The following is a 21,631-nucleotide window of genomic DNA, read 5'->3' as shown; positions in this document are numbered from 1 at the left end:
CAATGGACTCCTCAAAGGACTTCTTTCTTGCAGAAGAGAGGGGGTGACTCAGATGCAGAAGCCATAGCAGAGCAATAGAACAAGAATTGTTCATGGCCCAGAACAACCGGAAATTCCAGGCTGCCTTATGCCTGGTGGTGAAAGAATGGAGTTTCTCTCTTTAGCTGGAGACAAAACCTAATTTGCATATTCCTGGGTGGGGGGTGGGGGTAGGGGGAGAAGAGGAAGTGCCTGGGAGATGGGGCAAAGGGCAGAGGGAGGGAGAGCTGCAGGATTATTCTGGGAGACTGAGCCAGGTGGGGGAGGGCCAGGGGATGGAGACAAAGGCAAGATCAGAAAAGCACTTGGTGTCCTGTTCGTGATTCTCCTTTAATTCATCCCATAAACTTCCGTCATGGCCTAGCCGCGTGCCAGGGATGGCACAGGAGCTGGACGCTGTGCGCACAGAAGTGACTGCCAGTGAGGGCTGGCAGGGAGGGGAGAGGATAATTCCGCGTATGCAATGCCGCCCTACACATGCCCAGGAGTAGAGATGGGGGGGAGGGGGGGCTGTTGAAGGCTCCCTGGGCAGTTTGATGGGGGGACTTGGCAGGAATGGAGTTGCCCCTGCCCCCTGGGCGCCTGACACTGGCAGAATCTGATCCCTGAGCAGCAGGCCTGCTTGTGTGCACCCACAGCAGCCACGGAGCAGCAGCGGTGGCTTCTCCGCTCAGAGTCCGAGGTCAGCCTCCTGCACGAACACACGACCCCGCTGAGCCTAGATTCCAGGTGGACCCGGCTTCTAGTCCCTCAACCCCCAAAGAGGAAGGTTCACAGCTCTTCTCCACGGGCTCAGGTTCTGACCTCGAGTTAAATGCAGCCTCGCCCAAGGTCACAAACACCACCTCCGCCACACACGTTCCAGGGAGGACCTCCCTCACCTTCCAGCAGCAAATCTGTTTCCCTCCATGTGCCTCCCACCCGGGGCACCTGGTCTTACTTTCCTTCCCAGAGAACCTGCCCCTCCTCCTCCTTCCAGGTCCAGGACGCTCCCACCCGGACCCTCCTCCGCCAGGCCCGTATGCCTGTGCCCTGCTCGGGCCTGACCTCGGGGCCGCAGTGCCTGCTGGTCCAGGCCTGCATGGCCACTGGGGCCTGTGCTCCATGGAGTGGGTCACGTGGGGTCTGCTGAGCAGGGAAGGGGGGGGGGCTGCCTCTAGCCTTGGGGAGGCAGAAAGAGTGAGGAGGGCAAAGGCAGAGGGACGCGAGCCTCCCAGAGGCCTGCACCCACATCTGGCTCTGCGCTCTGGCCACCCCCTCCCCCCTTTTATCTGGTGTCAGGAGCAGCAGCCTCCCGCCAGCCTCCAGGGGCCTCCTGTCCTTCCTAGCACCTAAGTCTGGTTCCTCCATCGTAAGTGGGGGAGGAGGGAATTGGGGGGAGAGATTCCGTGTTTATGCATCTGAGCATCTCAGTGACTCCAAGACCCGGGAGTGGGAACCAGTGCCCCGGAAACAGATAACGCCCCAAAGTCCCCTCTCAGGGGTTAATGTGAACAGTTGCCTATTTTTCCCCTTTACCCCAAAAGGTAGCACATTTCTTGACCAAGATCCAAGGATCACAACACATCTGAGCCACGCAGGCCTCTGCCTGAGGCCCCATTCCAACCAAGTTCATCACCAATGTTTCTGTTGGCGCAGGAAAGAGTGGGCAGCACGGGGGAGGCCGGGGGCTGGGGGGGGCATGGGGAGCTGTGGTGGGGGGGGGGGCGGGGAGGGATGGCGGAGATCTGGGCGGGACCTGGGTGGGTTGAGGAGTTCCTTCCTCGCTGTTCCTGAATGTAAAGGGGACACTCTTAGCAGCCCAGCAAGCTAACTCGGCCTCTGAGTCCCACAGGGAAGGCAGGCAGCTCAGCGTTTCCTAAGGAGGCAGATCTGAGCTGTCCACGCAGGGAGAGCCGAGGGGGCCAATCGGGAAGGAAGAAATGAAAGGAAAGAATAAAAGAGAGAAAATCCCAGATGAGGGTCTAGGGAAGTGAGTGAGCGCCGGGAAGGAAGGAGGATGGCCCGGCTGCTGGCCGGCGGCGGAGTGGGGGACGCGGCCGCGCGCGAGAGTGACAGGTAGGTGCGCCCCCAGGAAGGGGAGCCGGTGGCAGGAGGTCCCCAAACCCGGGCCGCGCGGGCCACGCAGCGGAGGGAGCGGGAGCGCGCGGAGCGGGAGGCAGCGCTGCGGGCGAGGCGGGCGCGCGGTCTCCGGGGAGGCCGGCCTGCGAGCCACTCGCCCGCCACTGCGCTCCCGGTGTCTCCACCGCCTCTGACGCCGGCCGCCCGGCATCCCAGCTGCGGCGGGAGAGCTCCCCGCTGGGCGGAGGGGCGGAGCCAGGTCCCGCCAGGGCCGGGGACCGGGGATGAGCCGCGGAGGGCGGCAGGGGCTCTGATGCTGGTCAGGCCGGCCACTGCCGGCCGCGGGCAGCACGATGGACCGGCCCCCGCAGATGCCCTAGCCGGGTGCACGCGCCGGGCCGGGCGGGAGGCGCAGGTGGGGCTGCCGGCTCCTCCGTGCGCCCTGCGCAGGTCCCCCGCCGCCTGGAGGGTGGGTGCCGGCGCCTCGGGGCTGCGCCCTCCAGGAGCCCGGAGCCCGACCAGCGACCCGCGATCATGTATGTAGACTGGGCGCCCGCCCGGGGATGGGGATGGGGATGGGGATGGGGGTGGGGATGGGGATGGGGATGGGGATGGGGATGGGGATGAGGGCGCATGCCGGCTGTCCACTCCCTGGGCACCGAAGGCCTCCTTCCCGAGTTTGTAAATACCGGCGCCTCATGCCTGCTGAGGGGCCCGGCCGGGCTGAGTGAGCAGATGACACGCTTGACCGGAGCCCCGGAGAGCTGGCCAGGGGTGGGGCCAGGGGTGGGGTCCCCGGAGCGCGCCGAGTGGGGGTGGGGGTTGGAAGCGGAGGGTGGCTGGGGTGCCCGCACCCTGCTGCGTCTAGGGTTCTCTCGGTCCCTTTGGGCGGCAGAAACTTTGGGATCTAGAAAGGCTTTAGGGACAGGGGTGGTGAGGGGGACTCGTCCCACCTGCGCCCTCCACCCCCAGCTCCCCCACCGCGCGCTTTCGTGCAACCGGACCCCTGGCACCCGGGCTCCTCCACCATGACCCCCTCCCGGGTGCAAAGCGATCAGAAGACGGAGCGCCGCGGCCCACGCGGGGTTCTCTCCCCGCCACCCCCCCAGTCACTGGCAGCCTGCTGGGTGCTGTGGCCAGTGGGGCGCCAAGCTTCAGAGTCCCCCACCCTGCCGCGGGGGTGTCCACAGCCTCCTGGGCACCGGCCTGGGAGGAGGGCGGGGAGGGGGTCTGCCCTCGCCCCCCCCCCCCCACGCATTTTAAAAGTTTTTGGAAATGCCCCCTCCGGTCCCGGGGGGTGGGGTGGGGTGGGGGTCCTGCTTAGCTGCCAGCGCGGTCTGGTCCCCGACTCCGCCAGGGAATTCCCCACTGGGACCCTCTGGGACTGTGGCCGGGACCTGGGGAGGGGCACCCCGGGCTCCATCCAGGACCTGCCGGTGGGGGTGGGGGACCGGGCCCGCCTCGCGGCTTCTCGCCGCCCCGCCGGCCGCCTGTTCCTCACGACTCCGCGAGAAACGCCGCGGGGTTTGTCTGGAACTTCGCTTCCATGTCGGTCTCCGCGTCCTGAGGCCTCAGGAGCCGCCGGGCTCAGACGCGGGGCCCCCGCCCGCGCGGTCCTGCTCGCGCCCCTGGCGCTGCGGGAGCTGCGGGAGCTGCGGGCCGGGCGGCGGGGCGGGCGCGGGCTCGGCTGAGCTGCTGTTCTCTCCGCAGGGACCACAGGGACGGCGGCTCCGGGCCGGCGGCGCGCCCCGGGGCTGTGAATGCGCCTCGTCCCTCGGCCACGCTCCCCGCCCGCCCGTCCGCCGGGACGCGGTAGGGGATGCCCCGCTCGGCGGCGATGGCCGGCGGCGCGCTGCCCGGCTCCCTCCTGGTCACCTGCTGCCTGGTGGTGGCCCTGTGCAGCCCGAGCATCCCGCCCGAGAAGCTGGCCCAGGCGCCCGCGCGGGAGCGGCCGGGCCCGGAGAAGCGCGAGCACGCCTCGCGGGAGGGCCCCGGGCGGGTGAGCGAGCTGGGGCGCCCGGCGAGGGACGAGGGCGGCGGCGGCCGCGACTGGAAGAGCAAGGGCGGCCGCGGGCTGGCCGGCCGGGAGGCGTGGGGCCGGCAGAAGCAGGCCTGGGCCGCCCAGGGCGCGGGGGCCAAGGCCGGGGACCTGCAGGTTCGGCCCCGCGGGGACACCCCGCGCGAGGAGCCCCCGTCCGCCGCCACAGCCCGGAACGCAGCCGGCCCCGACCCCGCGCCCGCGACGGAGCCGCCCGACGAGTACGCGTACCCGGACTACCGCGGCAAGGGCTGCGTGGACGAGAGCGGCTTCGTGTACGCCATCGGGGAGCAGTTCGCGCCCGGGCCGTCGGCCTGCCCCTGCCTGTGCACCGAGGAGGGCCCGCTGTGCGCGCAGCCCGAGTGCCCGCGCCTGCACCCGCGCTGCGTCCACGTCGACACCAGCCAGTGCTGCCCGCAGTGCAAGGAGCGGAAGAACTACTGCGAATTCCGGGGCCGCACCTACCAGACCCTGGAGGAGTTCGCGGTAAGAGGCGAGCCGCGGGGGGACCGGCTCGGAGCGCGGGGAGCCCCGCTGGGGACAAGAGGCGCCCTCCGCTCCCCAGAGCTGGGCATCGCCGCGCGCCCCTAACGCCACCTCTCCCATAGCGGCTGACACTTGGCATTCGCCCCTTTGCCTTCCAGGGACCGGGCTTCCTGGGAGGGAGGCCAGGCTCGGAGGGCGCGGCCGGGTCTCCACTGGCGGCACCTCTAAGGTGAACTTAGCTCTGGCTACTCCTGTAAACTCCTGGCCCTTGACCTGCTCCACCAGCTTTCACACACGGCGATTTGCATGACAGTGCGGGCCATTCAGGGTGTATTCTTACGCTAATAGCCAGTTAAGGGCGAGGATTCATCTAAATCAGCCATTCCCCTGGTATGTGTTGGGCCATCCTGAAAATATTCTAAAAATGGAAAGAAAACGCCTGCTCCTTGGCTGCCCAGACACAGTGGTCAGCAAAAACCCAGATGCCAGTGCAGGGGTAAAACCTCTTTTAGGTGAGAACGTGCCAGTGTGAGCAGCAGCCCCTCCGAGTGCCTGTGAGCCAGGCTCCGGGCTGGTTTTCAAACTCGGGTCACGTAGCTCAGCCTCATGCCATGCTACCAAGCAGGTTACGGCTGCTGTCCCCAGGCGTGGAGAAGAGGACACTGAGCCTCAGGATTGTTAAGTAACGTGAAGGCGGCACCGCTCTTCAGAAGTAAACTCCTGTGTCCCAATCAGAGGTTCTACTCCGCTGCCCATGCGGCTGCCCCGTTCCCTGGGACCCAAAGTCCAGGGAGGAGATGGAGATGCTGCCCAACACGCATGCGCTGGCCCCAAGTGACCTCCTGGCCCCGAGTGAAAGCCCTGCCTCCCCGCCAGGGGCCTGGGAGACACCTGCAGGCAGTTCGACCATCCCAACCCCCCAGCGCAGGCGCAAGCCAGGCCTGCCTGGCCTCGGCCCATAGACTGGGAAGGCCAGAGATTTCCTGGCGGCAGAAGGCATCCTGGGACCTAGAGCCCCCAAAGCTGAACGGGAAGGGCAGGTGGGGAGGATCCTGCTGGTCCCCCAGACCACAGCCACCCAGAAATGCAGATTCGGGGTGTGCCCAGGGTGGGCCTGCTTGTGGGGAGTTTTAGGATTGAACCCCCGATGCTGATGCTGTGCAAACAGGAAGCTGGGGGTATAGGTCTGTAAAGTAGGAAGTGTAGAAAGAATGCCGGGGTTCAGAGTCGGGAACCACGAGGATCCATTCTGGCTTTGCAGCAACCAGCGCACGACAGGGACCCAGCCCAGGCCCCTCGTGGTGCCTTTATTCTTACCTGTGACATAAGGGGCCAGGCTACCCCGACGCCTCCGCCTCCTGGGAGCCAATGCCAAACCTGTCTGTCCTCACAGTCCTTGGTTTCAGCCCTTGGAGAAACAAAGAAAACTTTGGTGAGAAACTCCCACGGGCCGGGCTGGGCCACAGCCCTGAGTCAGCAGGGCTCTGCCCTCACAGTGCTCCCCGAGTCCTGGGAGCCGGGCGGACACCCGGGTGGTTGGGTGCGGCATTGAGGGCAGAGGCAGAGGTGGCCATGGGCGCTGGCGAGGCCCAGAGGAGGGACTTCCCTGTTGGCCTGGGACAGGGCTGTAGGCAGGGAGGGACCCAACGAAACAATTCTCTTGAGGTTTCCGTTCATAAGAAAATCTAAGAGTCATAAGAGCAAAGACGTGTGGTTAGTTTTGAATTATTAAAATGGATTGTTGCACTGTATGGAGTTCCATGGTCACTTCTTAAACGTGTCCCAGGAGGTAGGCGGCGGGGTTATTAGCAGTTTGATCTAAAATGCCCAACGCAAACGCCTGTGCGGTAATTCCCTGCCAAGTGGCGGATGCCGCCAGCCTGCCTCTGGGTGGGGGAGGGGCTCCTATTTGACTCCTGCGTTCAAAGTGGGCCACTGAGTGGAATGTGTGTCACACTCCGCAGGTGGGAGATGGGGCAGCAAAGGGGACATTGGAAAGAGGGCCGTGTTGGGGAAAAAGAAAGGGCCAATAACCCTATTTTTAGAGCATGAACTGCATCTCTCCTCTTCAACTGACTCTTCATTCTTCTTTTTTATCTCAGAGAGGAAGGAGGAGAGAGAGGAAGAGAGAGAGAGAGGAGAGAGGGAGAGAGAAACATCAATGATGAGAATCATGGATCGGCTGCCTCCTGCACGCCCCCCAATGGGGATCAAGCCGGCAACCCAGGCATGTGCCCTGACTGGGAATCAAACCATGACTTCCTAGTTCATAGGTCAGTGCTCAACCACTGAGCCACACCGACCAGGACTGACTCTTCATTCTAACTTCTGTCCAATCACTGTCAGCCGTGAGCTGTCCCAGCAGGAATGTTGGGAAGCTGCTCGCGTCCTTAGCTCTGTGCCTGCCCTGCAGACGCACACTGCGTGCTGACTGCGTTGCGGGATAGACCCTGCCTGCTCCTTCCTGTTAGCATCGGAACATCTCCACGCGTGTCCCTAGCTCAGTGGGCTTTGTGTCCGTCAGCTGGTGGCTGTAGTTTGGTTTCCCTTCACGCCGGGAGAGGGGTGTCGGAAGGATGACTGTGGAAGAGTCAAGAGCGAGCCCGGAGCCCACGGGGTCCCTGGTTTGTGACAATGGAGACTTGTCATGGTGCCAAGTGCCAGGACACAACCACAGCTCGCACGCCTGCTCTGGGGATCCTGGGCTCAGAGCAAGATCTCGTAGCCCGTGGGGTGCACGGCCCAGGGCGTATGGGAAATGGAGAGGAGCGCATGTCCTGCCTGAACCGCCGGTGGGGGTACAATCTGGCCAGGCTGTGAGCACCGGTTCCTTCGCGTAGAGGGAAGGAGGGGAAAGGGAGGCTGCCCTCGGAGGCACTCAGGCGGGGGCCGCCTGTTCTCTGCTTCCCCCGGAGGAGACTGTGGGGCGGGGGTGGGGGGGGTGGGGGGGGGTGGGCTGTGGTCTTCGGGGAGGAGCCATAGAACCTGTGCCTGGGAAGTGCCATGGCCCCTGCCTTCGGTGCTTCTCCTTCTGGGGTGCATGTCCGCTGGCTGCCCTCTGCCCAGGGTTCCCTGTACTTCAGACCCGCCTTCCCCACCTCTTCATGTCCCTCACCCCATGGGGACCCCATCCCTCACAGCCTGACTGACCTCACTCCTGTACCAACCAAACCCCACTAGGGGTCTCCTCATGCGTCCAGGACGTGCCCGGCTTCGCTTGTTTGTCCAAATCAGAACCCAGCCGCTCGGAGGATTTCCCTGCTGCCTCTCCCATTAGAGCAGGTTCCGTGCTCACCCGCACCCGCAGGCGCCCAGCGCTGACAGGGAGGCCTGCCTGTTGGGTCACGTTGTTTAGGAGCGAGTGGTATGTCCACGCGCCGTCTGCCTCCCGGGGCGAGTTCCTGGGCGAGGGCTGCCCTGACCAAGTACCGCGGCCAGTGGCTGGAGCTCGGGCAAGGCCTGGTGCACAGCCCCGCAGGCTGGGAGGCCGAGCTCAGCTGTGGGCGGCGGGCTCCTCCCGAGGCCTCCCCTTGGCGAGCAGGCAGCGTTTCCTCCCTGTCCTCAGCGGGGCATCCCTCTGCGGCCGTCTCCTCGTCTCCTTTGCTTGTAAGGACACTGGCCATGCTGGGTTGGGGCCAATTCCTATGACCTCGTTTTAACTTCCTTACCTTAAAGCAGCGGTTCTCAACCTTCCTCACGCCGCGACCCTTTAATACAGCTCCTCATGCTGTGGTGACCCCCAGCCATAACATTATTCTCGTAGCTACTTCCTAACTGTAATGTTGCTACTGTTATGAATCGTCATGTAAATGTCTGATATGCAGGATGTATTTTCATTGTTACAAATTGAACATAATGAAAGCACAGTGATTCATCACAAAAACAATATGTAATGATATATGTGTTTTCCGATGGTCGTAGGCGACCCCTGTGAAAGGGTCATTTGACCCCCAAAGGGTTCGCGACCCACAGGTTGAGAACCGCTGCCTTAAGGTGCCTATATCCAGTCCCGCTCGGAGGTGGAGGTGGTAGAACTGCAGCGTCTGGATCTGGGAGGGTGGGCAGAGTCCCTGGGCCTCGTTGACCTCATAGGCGTGAGCCCAGTGGATAAGAGGAGCGCGCTCGGGGAGGGTGGGCAGAGTCCCTGGGCCTCCTCGACCTCATAGGCAGGAGCCGTGTGGATAAGAGGAGCGCGCTCGGGGAGGGTGAATCACTCGGGGAGGGTGATGGTGAGCCCGGCTGGAAGTGTTTTAAAGGAGGCACGGGGGGGAGGGGAGTAAACCGCCGGCCTGGAACCGTACCTCTGCAGCCCCGGGAGCCCTCCGATCCTGCCCCAGCCGTGCTGAGCAGCACTTCAGGGGTGCGTGACCCAGGTCACTGTGTTTGTGTCCTTGTAACTCACGGGCAATCTGACAGGCTCTACCGAGCAGTTTTTAATTCACCCCGATGACTACCGGCAGGCCGGCAGCAAATCAAACTGGAAGTTCATTGATAAGACAGAATTCCATTTTGAACAATAAAAGGATTGTTCCCCCGTGGGCATCCCGGCCCTGGGGGAGGTGACCATAGAAACGGGTCTGCACGCTGGGCTCAGTGTCCTATGGGAGCTGGTGGGACTTAGGCAGCTCCCGAGATAAGGCCGCGCAGGACACGGCTCCCCGTCGCTCGGCTGTGGGCGGGATGGGACCCGTTCACTGTGTCCACACTGGGTATCCTAGCTGATCGGGAGCTCTGATCGGCGAGTGTACACGTCTTTGGAGAAAAAGAGCCAATGAATTATTAATAAGTGCTGCTCCAGGGCTGTCTTTCACAGCTTGAGGACTGGCGACGGGGAGATAACGGCGAGAGTGGCAGCAGGTGACATGCCCGGGGACCACTGAGTCAAACACACCCTCCGCTCTGTCGTCAGCGTCTGACGGCCACTTACCCTATGGCCACTAACCCTGCCGCCACATCGCATCGCGAAGTTTGTTCATGAAAAGTTATCTTACGTGAGGTTTGGAATCAAAAGCTCCATCTCAGTAGATCGCTATTGCAATTGTGACAAAGCGCCTGCAAAGAGGGAGATGCGATTCTTCATATTTCCAAATGGAGTTGATGTTCCACCGGCTGATATTATTAACATAAAACAATAGTTATTATTGACCTTTGTCACATCGAATGAATCATGCCGCGGAAAGGGCATGTGCTTTTCGTTAAGTCGGTCTGATGTTTGTGCCTTTGCCGCCTCTGCGTCTGCTTGGGTTCTGAGTAAGATTTTGTAAACTCCGGACTCTCAGCTTCTGCCTCCTGTCTGAAGCCACTTCAACAAGAACCAGGACACAAAAACTGGGGCGTCCATACGGCTGTGTCCCTCACTCGGTGGGGAAACAACTCGAATGCCTGCACGTGGTCTGCACCACGAGACATCCGATTGGCCAAGACGGTGGGATAAACACGTCAGAAGTTCGATCTGTCGTGACGGAGGAAGGAGCCAGCATTTACTCAGCACCTGGATGCGTGACACATTGTGGGGGTGACGTAAACAACAGACTGATGAGTTGGTATTTTCTTTATTTTAAAGGAGAGAAAACTAAGGCTCATATCCATTAAGTAATTGGATCAGTGCCAACCAGCGGGCCAGTGGTGGGACTCCACCTCCTCAGCTCCATGACCACATGACCACACGGGACCAAGTGGCCTGCAGGGTGTGGCCAAGGGAATTTCTGGTCCCTGGGGAAGGGAGAGCACAGGCAGGCGTGGGGCACTTGACTGCAGTGTGTCTAGTAAGCGCTGGATCGGTCTGGTGAAGTGTTTATTTATGTGGGTTGTGTCATATTTGACTCCAGCCACCCAGGACACAATAAATACCTGTGCCCCTCAAAGAAGGGAATCTTGACTCGGAATGAGGACAGAAGCACTGGGTTTCAGGAGTGGCCTGCGGGCAAAGGGAAGGGCTCAGTGGGCAGTGGACGGAACACTAGGTCACCAGAAGCGGCCGAGACCTTGGCGAAGAGCAGGCCCACGGGGGTGGGGGTGGGAGGCAGACTGGTGGCCCGAGGGGCACCTCTAGCGCTAGACCGTGCTCTCTTGGCCTCTGGCACATAAGATGTTTGTTTGACGAGTGCATATATTTCACAAACGAGGGGCTCACGTACACACCCGGACTGCCCAGTGGTGCAGACGGGACGGTGCCCAGCTGGCAGCCATCTGCCCGAGCTGCGCCACGCCGCCCCTTTCGAAGGGCGTTTGCTGACCATGTGTCCATTGGGCGTGGCTTACCTGTGGTCCTTCAGCCACCTGGCTTTGTCACGCCTCTCTCTGCACAAGTAGAGACATCTCATTATTCAGAGTCCTGCAGCCAGCTGGCTCAGGGGAGGCTCGGGCACCGGGGCCCAGCGGTCAGGCCCGGCCTGCAGTCTGGGTGGAGCATCAGCTTCTAGAATCTAGAGCTTCAAGAACAGGGCACGAGCCACGGGAAGACGGGGTGGGCAGGAGCCTGGTTCCGGGGCAGCCTGGGCCCGGGGCAGTTGTCAGAGCCTCCGTGTTTCTATGGTTAAAGCTGGAGCGTGTCCTGCTCACCTCTCACAAGATAAGAAGGAGCTGAGAGACGGAAGCCATCAGATCTCCGCAGCTCTGACCAAGCAGGGAAGACACGCCTGCCGTCGGGGCCCCTGCATCTTACGGGAGGCGACTGCCCCCAGCGCCGTCTGGGCTCTGGACAGCCTGCCTGGGCTCTGGACAGCCTGGGCTCTGGACAGCCTGCCCGCGGAGGCACCATCACCAGGGAGTGGCTGCAGGGGGCTGTGTCTTCCTGTGATATTTACCTCTCAGGGAATATCTCCAAATCTCATAAATTCCAATTAAAAATATCATTCTTGCACTTATTTATTCAAAATAGTTTTTGAATATTTATTTGCCAGGCACTGGTCAGGAGACGGGAAGTGCAGTGACAAACCATGGGGTCCCCAGTAACCAGGCAGTGACCCAGGTGTGGGAGGTGTGCAGGGGGCACCACGGGGGGCTCTGCGGGGAACGGTGAAGCCACACGTGCAGGCTCCGTGGTTGCTGTGGGTCCTTGTTAGTGACAGAGGCATCCTGGCTGCGTCTGGGGCGAGGGCAGGAGTCTGTCTCCAACAGTGGCTGTGGCTGGAGGAAGGCCCGGGGCTGACCAGGCCGCTGGAACCCTTCTCGCCGCTCCTCTGCTCCAAGCTGACCAGCTGCCAGCGGACGCGCTTGGCATTCTATTTCTGTCGGGCACTGGGGTGCAGCCAGGACACCGCGTGCCTCGCGAAGCTGCAGGGAGGATGATGTCAGGCGTCTGCCCGTCCTGTGGCTCCTGCCGGCCCAGCCCTGGACAGGCCGGGAGGGAGCCTGGCTGGCAGCCCCCTCCGCACAGTTGCTCTCAGGGCTGAAATGCTGCTGCTACAGACAGGATGTGACCACCCCTGGCCTGGGGACACGGAGGACGGAGAGCCGGCAAGGCCGCCGTGTGCAGAACTCGCGAAATCCCGGAAACCCTGTACTATTCTTCTGAAAAGCACCGCTCAAAGGCCAGTGAGAGGAACGCCTCCGGAGGTGGAGTCAGGGTCCAGGGAGCTGTCAGCCTCGGAGCAGGAGCTGCCGGGGGCCCGCGGGGTCCTCACAGCCGCGCAGGTGACAAGTCAGGGCCCCATCCCGAGCATCAGAGCAGATCAGCACCTCCCACCTGAGCGCACGGGTAGGGGCGGGGCCGACGCAGGGGGCGGGGCAGAGACACTCCTGGGCGGGGCAGGCGCAGGGGGCGGGGCAGGGGCAGATGCAAAGGGTGAGGCCAATGTGGGGGGCGGGGCAGGCGCAGGGGGCGGGGCAGGGGCAGACGCAAAGGGTGGGGCCGAGCGGGGGGCGGGGCCGATGCCAGGAGGCGGGGCAGGCGCAGGGGGCGGGGCAGGGGCAGATGCAAAGGGAGGGCGGGGCAGGCGCAGGGAGCGGGGCAGGCGCAGGCCCTGGGAGGGCTGAGCCAGGTGCAGAGCCCAGCTCCTGCCTCCCGAGCGGTCCCAAAAAACCAAGAGGGATCCTTTTGCTTAAAGGGTCCCAGGCTGGTGTCTGACAGGCGGACGCCCTCAGCAGTGATGCACTCCCCACCCAGGCCGGGACGAGCCCCACACTCAGTGTCCCGGGAAAGTGACGTCAAGATGAGATACAAGAAGAAAGGGTCCACGGCCAGAGGCCACGGAGATGAGCAGTCAGAGGAGACCCAGCTGCTGGCGTAGAATAAAGGGGGGCGTTTAACACACACAGAGAAATCCACGCCGGGTACGATGCACGGTGAACAACACGAGCGAACCCGAAACCCGAGTCAACTTCGGAAAAGAAGCAGAGCTCGTATAAATGAAGGACATAACAATTGGATTAGTGTTCACTGGAGGGTGGGGTGGCGAGTTAGGAAAAGATTGTAGATACGGCAGTGGCCCCGCAGGGGTTGAAGTGACCCAGAATGAACACAGACAGAGATGGAGCATGGGAGGTGCTTCCATTCCTGGAGGGCAGAGACAGGACCGAAGGCACATCAGCTTAGAGTTCTGGACACGGGAGGACGGTGAGAGCACGGGAGAAGTGGAGAGAGCCGTCTCGGACTTTCTCGTTGAAACACCACTATTTTCTTTCTTTCGTTTTTTTTGTTTTGTTAATCCCCACCCGAGGATATTTTTAAAAATTGATTTTTAGAGAGAGTGGAAGGGAGGAGGAGAGATAGAGAAACACTGATGAGGAAGAAACAAACCGATTGGTTGCCTCCTGCACGCGCCGTGACCAGGGCCAGGGATCGAACCTGCAACCCAGGTATACGCCCTCGACTGGAATCCAACCTGGGACCCTTCAGTCCGAGGGCTGACACTCTATCCACTGAGCCACACCAGCTCGGGTGAAAGACCACTGTTTTCTAAATCAGGCATCCCAGTGAATCCAAAGGAAGATACATAAACATACACCCACACCTCCCGTATCACAGCAAGGCTGCAGAGCACCAAAGGCAGGAAAGATTCTAAGAACAAAAGGAGAGAAGAGACTTTACCTGCACAATCACAGTAAGTAGGTGGTCAGCTGACATCTTGTCAACAGGAGAAAATCCCAAGCAGCGGGAGAACAGCCTTAAAGAACAAAGAGAAAATATCTGTCAATCCGATTTAAATACCCAGCAAAACTCTTTTAGGAACAAGTCTAAACAATGATATTTTCGTTTTCTTTTTAAAAAATATATTTTATTGATTTTTTACAGAGAGGAAGGGAGAGGGATAGAGAGTCAGAAACATCGATGAGAGAGAAACATCCATCAGCTGCCTCCTGCACACTCCCCACTGGGGATGTGCCCGCAACCAAGGTGCATGCCCTTGACCGGAATCGAACCTGGGACCCTTCAGTCCGCAGGCCGACGCTCTATCCACTGAGCCAAACCAGTTAGGGTGAGAAATTTATCTTTAAACACACAGGCAATCCCATTAAATACAACTTTTAAATGTTTTGGAAAAAAAGTTATTACTGGGCCAGCTCAGCTTTAGGCAAAAATCACGAAACCCATGAACATCCTCAAAGGCCCCTCCTTTGTCCGTGGCCGCTGGTCACAGATGCCCCCAAGTTCTGGTCGGCCATGAGCGATGGCTCCCACGCCTCCTGTGAGAAAATGCAGAGCTACCGGCAAGGAGGGCTCCTGGCTGCTTCTCCGGCCCCCCCCTCCCTGGGCAGCTCCGCAGTGAACAGCGAGGTGCAGGCCACCAGAAAGGCCTGCAGGCATCTTTCTCCCGCCTAGGCTGCCGTGCTACGTTTGCACTCCTTTGCCGGCCTGACAGCTCCTCGCTTAGGTGTTTTACTTTCAAATCTCACCTTCTTTTGGTCAGGGTAGCTCAGTGTTTTTGTCTGAGGAGGCTTGGACCGGAACACACACACAATTAGTGTCAAGCAAGTCACAACTCACATTCGTTCATTTCCGTGAAGGTGTCAGGAGCCATCGCTCTGCTCCTGGTCACAGTCCTGCCTTGTGGGCAGTTGCGTCCTGGGGACACGGGAGCCTGGCCAGTGGACAGGCTGCCCTGAGCACCTTCGCTGGCCCGGCTGGGGGGTCAGCCAGGCTGTCATGCGCGCAGACGTGTCAGGCGGGAAGGTTGGAAGGGAAGTGATTCTGACAAGCACTGCCCTCCCCGGGGCCTGCGAGGAGCGGAGGCTCCTGAGCCCCAGGGATGGACTGTGCTCTGATGAGAACCTCTCAGCACAGGTCACCTCCCAGCAGAGCCTCCTTCTCCCCCTCCCCGGATCCCCTCCACCCCAGCTCCCCATGCCCCCAGGAAGCCAAGGAAGCAGCTCATCTTGCTCCTCGGGGGCCACACAACTCAGTGGTCATCTCTCAGACCAGGCGCCGGTGTGTCCCATGCAGGCAGAGCTGGCGGGGCCCTTTCCTGGGAGGGAGCCCTGCGGTGGGAGGGCCATCAGGACCTGGAGATGCCGCGGGGGCGTCCTATTGTGATTTCAGGGTGCTCGGGAAGGGGCTCCGCGCCAACCAGCAGTGCGGGGTGACGGTGTGAGCCAGCGATGCCCACCGCCTGCTTGGGCCCTGGTCCAGCATCCGCCGGGCAATTGGCAGCGGAGGCGCCCTGAAGGGAGACACCCAGCTCCGACCTCAGATGGCGTCCAGAGGCGCCCAGGAAGCCGCCCTATCGCTGGGCCATCTCAGCCCCGACCCCGGAGCCCTGCCAGCTTTGGGCAAAGGAGATGGACTCACGTCTTTGGCTGTCTTCCCCACGCCCTGCCTAAACTGTTGCTGCCATCTCAGGTGAAGGATGCCTGAGAGGAGTGGCTGTTCTGTGTGTGCGTGTGTGTGTGCATGTGTGTGCGTGCGTGTGTGCGTGTGTGTCTGTCTGTGTGTCTGTGTGCGTGTGTGTGTGAGTGTGTGTGCGCGTGTGTGCCTGTGTGCCTGTGTGTGTGCGCGTGTGTGTCTGTGTGTCTGTGTGTGTGCGCGCGTGTGTGTCTGTGTGCGTGTGCGTGTGCGTGTGTGTGTGTGTGTGTCTGTGTGTCTGTGTGTGCGCGCGTGTGTGCGTGTGTGTCTTGTGTGCGCGTGTGTGTCTGTGTGTGCGTGTGTGTCTTGTGTGCGCGTGTGTGAGCGTGCGTGTGTGCGTGTGTGTGTCTGTCTGTGTGTCTGTGTGTGTGTGGGTGTCTCTGTGTGCGTGCGTGTGTGTGTGTGTCTGTGTCTGCCTGTCTGTGTGTGTCTGTGTGTCTGGGTGTGTGTGTGTGTGTCTGTCTGTCTGTGTGTCTGTGTGTGTCTCTGTGTGTGTGTGTCTGTGTGTCTGTGTGTGTCTGTGTGTCTGGGTGTGTGTGCGTGTGTGTCTGTCTGTCTGTGTGTGTCTGTCTGTGTGTCTGGGTGTGTGTGCGTGTGTGTGTGTCTGTGTGTCTGTGTGTCTGGGTGTGTGTGTGTGTTTTAGGAAGAGGTGTGCATATCAGATGCAATGTCTTGTTAGTTTCTGTTTGCCGCCGTCCCCACTGCTCTCTATTACGCACCGAGTTCACTGTCCCATCTTATATGTTGAGTCCCCGAAAGAACTTGACTTTGTGACCCCCCGAGAGATCCCAGCCTCGTAGGCCACCCTCACACCCCTCGTTTCAAAGCCTACTCTTTGGAAGACATTTAGTTTTGATTATTTACCTATTCAGTGAAAATCAAGCCCTTTTCTTCCTCCCAAGTATTGCCTATCTCTAACGACCCTTTATTCTAAATCTAAAACAAATGGGTTTAGATCTTCCCACCTTTTTAACATGAGGGGTTTGTCTCCCCCCGCCCCCAGTCTGCTCCAGATAAGTGTGCCCTGTTGACATCGCATCCCTTCTGTTGGGGAATTAGCTTAGGGATCCAGGAGTGAGAACAGCATCTGTTAAAGTAACTCCACCAAGACCTCACCATGGCCCAGCGTCCCAGGTGGAGGGGGAGGGGAGAAGACGCCCCTCCCTGCTCAGGGCCAGTGTCCAGGTGGAGCTGAGCCGAGCTGAGTGCTGCCTGTGGCCCCTGGGTGCTCCCCAAACTCCTCCCCGCTGTCCTGCTCTGTGCGCCTCAGGCCAGGGTGGGGGCAGGGGGCACACATCTGATTCTACGGCAAAAATACGGGTGCAGGTGGCGTCTCAGTCAGCGCGAGCTGCCCTAACGGCCAGGAGAGGCCCGAACCACAGACATTTACCTTCGCCGCCGCGGGGATCACGGTGCGGGGATCACGGTGCTGCCGGTGGGGTTCTGAGAGGACGCCTTCCCTTGTCTCTGGTCTCCCCATGGTGGAGAGAAAGCAGAGACCTGCAGCCGCGGGCGAGATCCCAGCCGGAGGCCCACCCTCACGACCTCACCTGCCTCCAATCGTCTCTGATGCTCTCCCGAGGCCCCACCTGCAAATGCCCTGCCACTGGGGGCTGGGCTCCAACCACGGATTCGGCCTGCACTTGGCTGCCCATGGTCTGGCTGCTCCCTCAGCACCTGTGTCCCCAGGAGCTGACCAGGCCTGGGGCCCCGCCCTGGGGAGCCCACCTCATGCCCTTCACAGCTGTTGGCCAGCACGCTTGCCTCACCCCTGCTCACCCCCCTCCCCTCCTCACCCCTCCTCAGTGAGCCCCTGCCCAAGATTAGTCACAAGAGGCCTCACGAGTTATTGGAGGGGGTCTCGCGGAGAGAGCCGTGGGCCTGACAGCTACCTGTGCCTCTGCAGGTGCTGGGGGACTCGTCTCCTTCCTGGGCCTGGGAGCTGACAGCTTCTGGGGACAGTTCTTAATTAGTCTCTTTGTGTGCAAATCCGTTCGCTGTCAGGATGAAAAGACAAAGCGAACCACAAGAAAGTCTTGCAAGAGCACAGGCTCTGTTGGCCAGCAGGCACAGCTGGTGCTGGGCTGGGGGCGGCTGCTTGGGAGTCACCCCTCCATGGAGGAGGAGATTGAGGGGCGCAGGGTCCGGGCCTGTGCTAGCCCAGGTGAGGGGGGAGGATGACACAGCACTGGGAGCCCAGGATGCAGGCCGTGGGGTGGGGAGGCAGGCCGAGGGGTGGGGAGGGAGGCCGAGGGGTGGGGAGGCAGGCCGAGGGGTGGGGAGGGAGGCCAAGGGGTGGGGAGGCAGGCCGAGGGGTGGGGAGGGAGGCCGAGGGGTGGGGAGGGAGGCCGTGGGGTGGGGAGGCAGGCCGAAGTGTCTCCTGTCCCTGCGGACCTGCTCCGGTTTGGAGATGGAGCTTGGAGATGCCGCGGGCTGGTTTGATGAGACAGTTTGAGGTCAGGAACCTGAGCCAGGCTGGGAGATGCAGTCTGAGGCGCCTGTTGAAACAAAGCGTGACCTGCATACACCCTCCAGGCTCCCGGGCGCGGGAGGGGCTGGGGGAGCGGGCAGTGGGGCCGGGACAGACCTGAGATGGTACCTGAGTGGCCGGAGGGCTGCGCAGACCCGGGTTCAGCCGCCGCCCCGACCTGCCGGGTGGACTCCTGGCCGTTCCCAGCCTGCGGGCGGCTTTTCGCTCCGGACGGAGCAGAGCTGACCCAACCCCTGCGCCTCCCGGCCTCCAGGCCACCGTCCAGGTCAGGGGTCCTCAAACTTTTTAAACAGGGGGCCAGTTCACTGTCCCTCAGACCGTTGGAGGGCAGGACTATAGTTTAAAAAAAAACTATGAACAAATTCCTATGCACACTGCACATATCTTATTTTGAAGTAAAAAAACGAAACGGGAACAAATACAATATTTGTATTTGCATGTGGCCCGCGGGCCGTAGTTTGAGGACCCCTGGTCCAGGTAATCAGAAGCCCAGGTGTGACTGGAAGGGGGGCCTGGGACTTTGCTGCTGCACCTGCTCAGGGCGCTGGCACCTGCAGGAGACGGCTCCGGCTGCAAAGGGCACGTTCGCCCTCTGGTGACCAAACGGTGACATGACGCCGGGCCCGCGCTGGGCGGGTGAAGGGCTGGAGCTGGTGCCTCTGGAAACTGGTTTCTCAGCTGGGGTCCCGGGACTCGCTTCAAGTGGGGGTGAATGTGGACACGACCCTCAGATGCAGCCGCCGCCGTCTTCAGGGTCAGGCCCCTTCGGGGGGAGAGCAGGGGGTGGAGTCTAATGTTCATTTACCTCCCTGAGTGCAAACATCGGCCCCTCCCGCCGGGGACGGCCCCCGCAGAGCCAGGCCCTCGGAGGTCATGTCCTCGTCCGCCTGGGACCACGGAGGTGGCCGCTGTGTGCGCTTCTCCCTCGGGGTGCGGCGGCGCCCCGGGCCTGGAACCCCAGACAGCCCGGCCCCCAGCACACAGCCGGCCGTGCCCTGTCTCCGCGGCCTCACCCCCAGCCCCGTCCAAGCTCTGCTTCTGTGTGCCGGGTCTCCTGCGTCCTGGGTGGGCTGGACAGGTGGACAGATGGGGTGCGGTGGCCCCTAGGAAAGGCGCCTCCCGCCCGCTGTGCCCTCCCCCCCGGCCGCCCTCCCAGGCACAGCCCTGAGGCCGAGGGAGGGACCCGGACAGGAGCGGGGCTGAGGCTGCGCTGCACGGAGAAGGGCAGGGTCCCGCGGGGGTGACAGGGCAGGGCCCACGCACTGGACGCCAGGAGCTGCCCTCGGGCTCAGCCTCCGGGCAGTGAGCACATGCCCCGCAGGGGGAGTTGGGGGCCCGCGGGCTACGGGGGCGGGGCCGGGGAGGAGGCCTGCTCGGGCAGCTCCTGACTCAGTTTCCCTCCCGCCTCAGTGCCCCCCGCCCCACTGTCTTCCTCACACGCTCGCCGGGTGCTGTGGGCTGGGTGGGGGCCCTGGGGGCCAGGGGAAGGGGCTTGTCCTGTCTGCACGCTGAGTGGCAGGAGCTCCGTGGGCCGCAGGCTTTGGGCAATGTTTGCCCAAACCACAGTGTGTCCGCCAAAGCCGATGGGCTGCCCGCTGGGAGCTGAGAGGGGAGCGACCCGGGCCCACCTGTGTCTGTGCCCCAGGGCCCCCCAACCCCGGGCCTGTGCCCCCTGAAAACCACGTGCCTAGGACACGGGCTGTCTTCCCAGCGACTGGGGGAGAGGGCAGAGGCATGTGGGGATAGGGGGGACGGGGGGCGGAGACACAGGCCTGTGGGGGGGAGACAGGTGCGTGGGGGGGGGTGGGGTTGCGGGGAGACAGGCGCAGACGGACGCCCTGACTGTGGCTTGTGTTGCAGGTGTCCCCGTGCGAGCGCTGCCGCTGCGAGGCCAGCGGGGAGGTGCTGTGCTCCGTGTCCGCGTGTCCCCAGACCGAGTGCGTGGACCCCGTGTACGAGCCTGACCAGTGCTGCCCCATCTGCAAAAACGGTAGGTGGTGCACGTGTCCACTGCGGGGTGCACATCAGCGGGGTGCGCCTCTGTGCGCCCCACCATCCAGAGTTCCCCCGTATTTCCCGGCGTGAAAGGTGTGGATGCGGGAGGGGCCAGGTGTCCACACAGCAGGTGCACGTCTCTGACCTCCAGGCCCCGGGCTGCTGGGAGCCGCCCAGTAGGAGGTAGGAATTCTCTGGTGGTGTTGTCCTTGTTGTTGTTGTTTTATATATATATATATATATATATATATATATATATATATATATATATTTTTTTGATATTTTACAGAGAGGAAGGGAGAGGGATAGAGAGTTAGAAAATGAGACTATCAGGCAAATGGCTCTGCGCAGGGCTTGGGCGGGGTGGGGCGGGTCGCACGGGATCAACAGGGCGGGCAGAGGGAGCAGTTATGGCTGCTCTCAGACCCGTTCCCAGAGGCTCTGCTTCTCAGAATCCCAGCAACCGCTGCAAATCTCAGAGAGAAAGCTGCCCTCTCGTTCCGACCGATGCCAGACAATCCCGCCTCTCCCGTTTGAGTCTGAGTCCCTAGAGACTCGCCCGGATCTGGAGCTCAGAGTCTGAGACTCCCTCCCGATTGAAAACGACAACCACGCCCTCAGCCACCAGCCCGCTCCACGCGCACCTCGGTACCTTTGTATTTTCCACACTGCGCCGCCTCTGAGCCTCGGTATGCTGTTCTCTTTCCTTCTAGTTGAAGAATCTCTCCTCAGCCAGCCTTCCTGTGGTTCTGGGTGATGTCTGTTCCGTCTTTTAGTTGTATTTTTGAAGTGGTTGTTCCAGGCAGCAAACTCCGGTGTTTACCTATGCTGCCATCTTGGTTTCCCCGTCTGTGTTCTCCTTGTTGTTTTTTAAATATATTTTTATTGATTTCAGAGAGGAAGGGAGAGGGAGAGAGAGGAACATCCATGATGAGAATCACTGATCGGCTGCCTCCTGCACCCCCCCCCCCCCACTGGGGATGGAGCCCGCACCCGGGCCTCTGCCCCGACCCGAATGGAACCGTGACCTCCTGGTTCCTAGACCAACGTCCAACCACAGAGCCTTGGCTTCCAGCCCTCTCTGGTCGTCTTCTCACCTTGAAAGGGTAAACAGTTTGGAATTCTTGGTACAATTTTTGCTTGAAAAGTGAAGACAGTTTCTATGAGAACGGAGCGCTCTGCAGTGATTGAGTGGGATTGGTGACTAATTCACGGCTGCTGTCCACGCCGCTCCCCACACAGAACACTTCCATAAAGCACAATTACACACTGGCAGCTCACAGGTTACGGGACATCAACAACGGCGCCTTCTGTGAAAGTAAATGCTCAGGCGGACTTGGCTGAGGGGGTTAGGGCCGTCGGGGCTGGTGACCACCATGGTGGCCTTTGCCCTCCCTCCGACGCCCTGACCTGCAGCGTTAAACAGCTCTTCCTCCGACGGAGGGGAATCGCCGCTCCCTCGCAGCTGCCAGAGTCGCTTACATCAGAGCAGCAAACATCTGGGCCAAGAAAGCCTGGAACATAAATAAATGATCACTAAGCAAATGCGACTTGGTCTGCTCACGCGGTTGGCTTGCGTGGCTCCCTCTCTCGAGGGTTTTCTCTTGATAAAGTGGATGCTTGAGTGGCAGTGTCTTTGTTTCCCCCGAAAATACGATCAGGGGGTGTCAGGCTGACCTCGAGGTTCCCGGGTCTCTCTGGTAGTGGGTGCGTGCAGAGGTGAGGTCCCCAGCCCCGT

The 21,631-nt window shown here is 61.3% G+C and overlaps 1 protein-coding gene across 3 annotated transcripts in view; it reads left to right on the top strand.

Annotated features, from left to right (window-relative positions):
• Positions 1–1,839: 1,839 nt before the first annotated feature.
• VWC2 (von Willebrand factor C domain containing 2) overlaps positions 1,840–21,631 on the top strand; it is a 30,360-nt gene continuing 10,568 nt past the window's right edge. Inside the window, exons 1-4 of one of the 3 annotated variants that reach the window (XM_070425234.1) lie at positions 1,840–2,097; positions 2,551–2,636; positions 3,811–4,624; positions 19,759–19,888. In XM_070425234.1, the coding sequence (XP_070281335.1) occupies positions 3,920–4,624; positions 19,759–19,888 (835 nt within the window). In that variant the 5' untranslated portion in view covers positions 1,840–2,097; positions 2,551–2,636; positions 3,811–3,919. Of the gene's footprint in view, positions 2,098–2,278; positions 2,637–3,810; positions 4,625–19,758; positions 19,889–21,631 lie in introns of those variants that run through there. The other 2 variants (XM_070425235.1, XM_070425232.1) reach the window with 2 other exon arrangements.

The sequence above is a fragment of the Myotis yumanensis genome, unplaced genomic scaffold (genome assembly GCF_028538775.1).
Source record: "Myotis yumanensis isolate MYYU_CA2020_CCGP unplaced genomic scaffold, mMyoYum1.0.hap1 SCAF_9, whole genome shotgun sequence".
Lineage (NCBI taxonomy): Eukaryota > Metazoa > Chordata > Mammalia > Chiroptera > Vespertilionidae > Myotis > Myotis yumanensis.
This window is presented reverse-complemented; position numbering and strand designations above follow the sequence as displayed.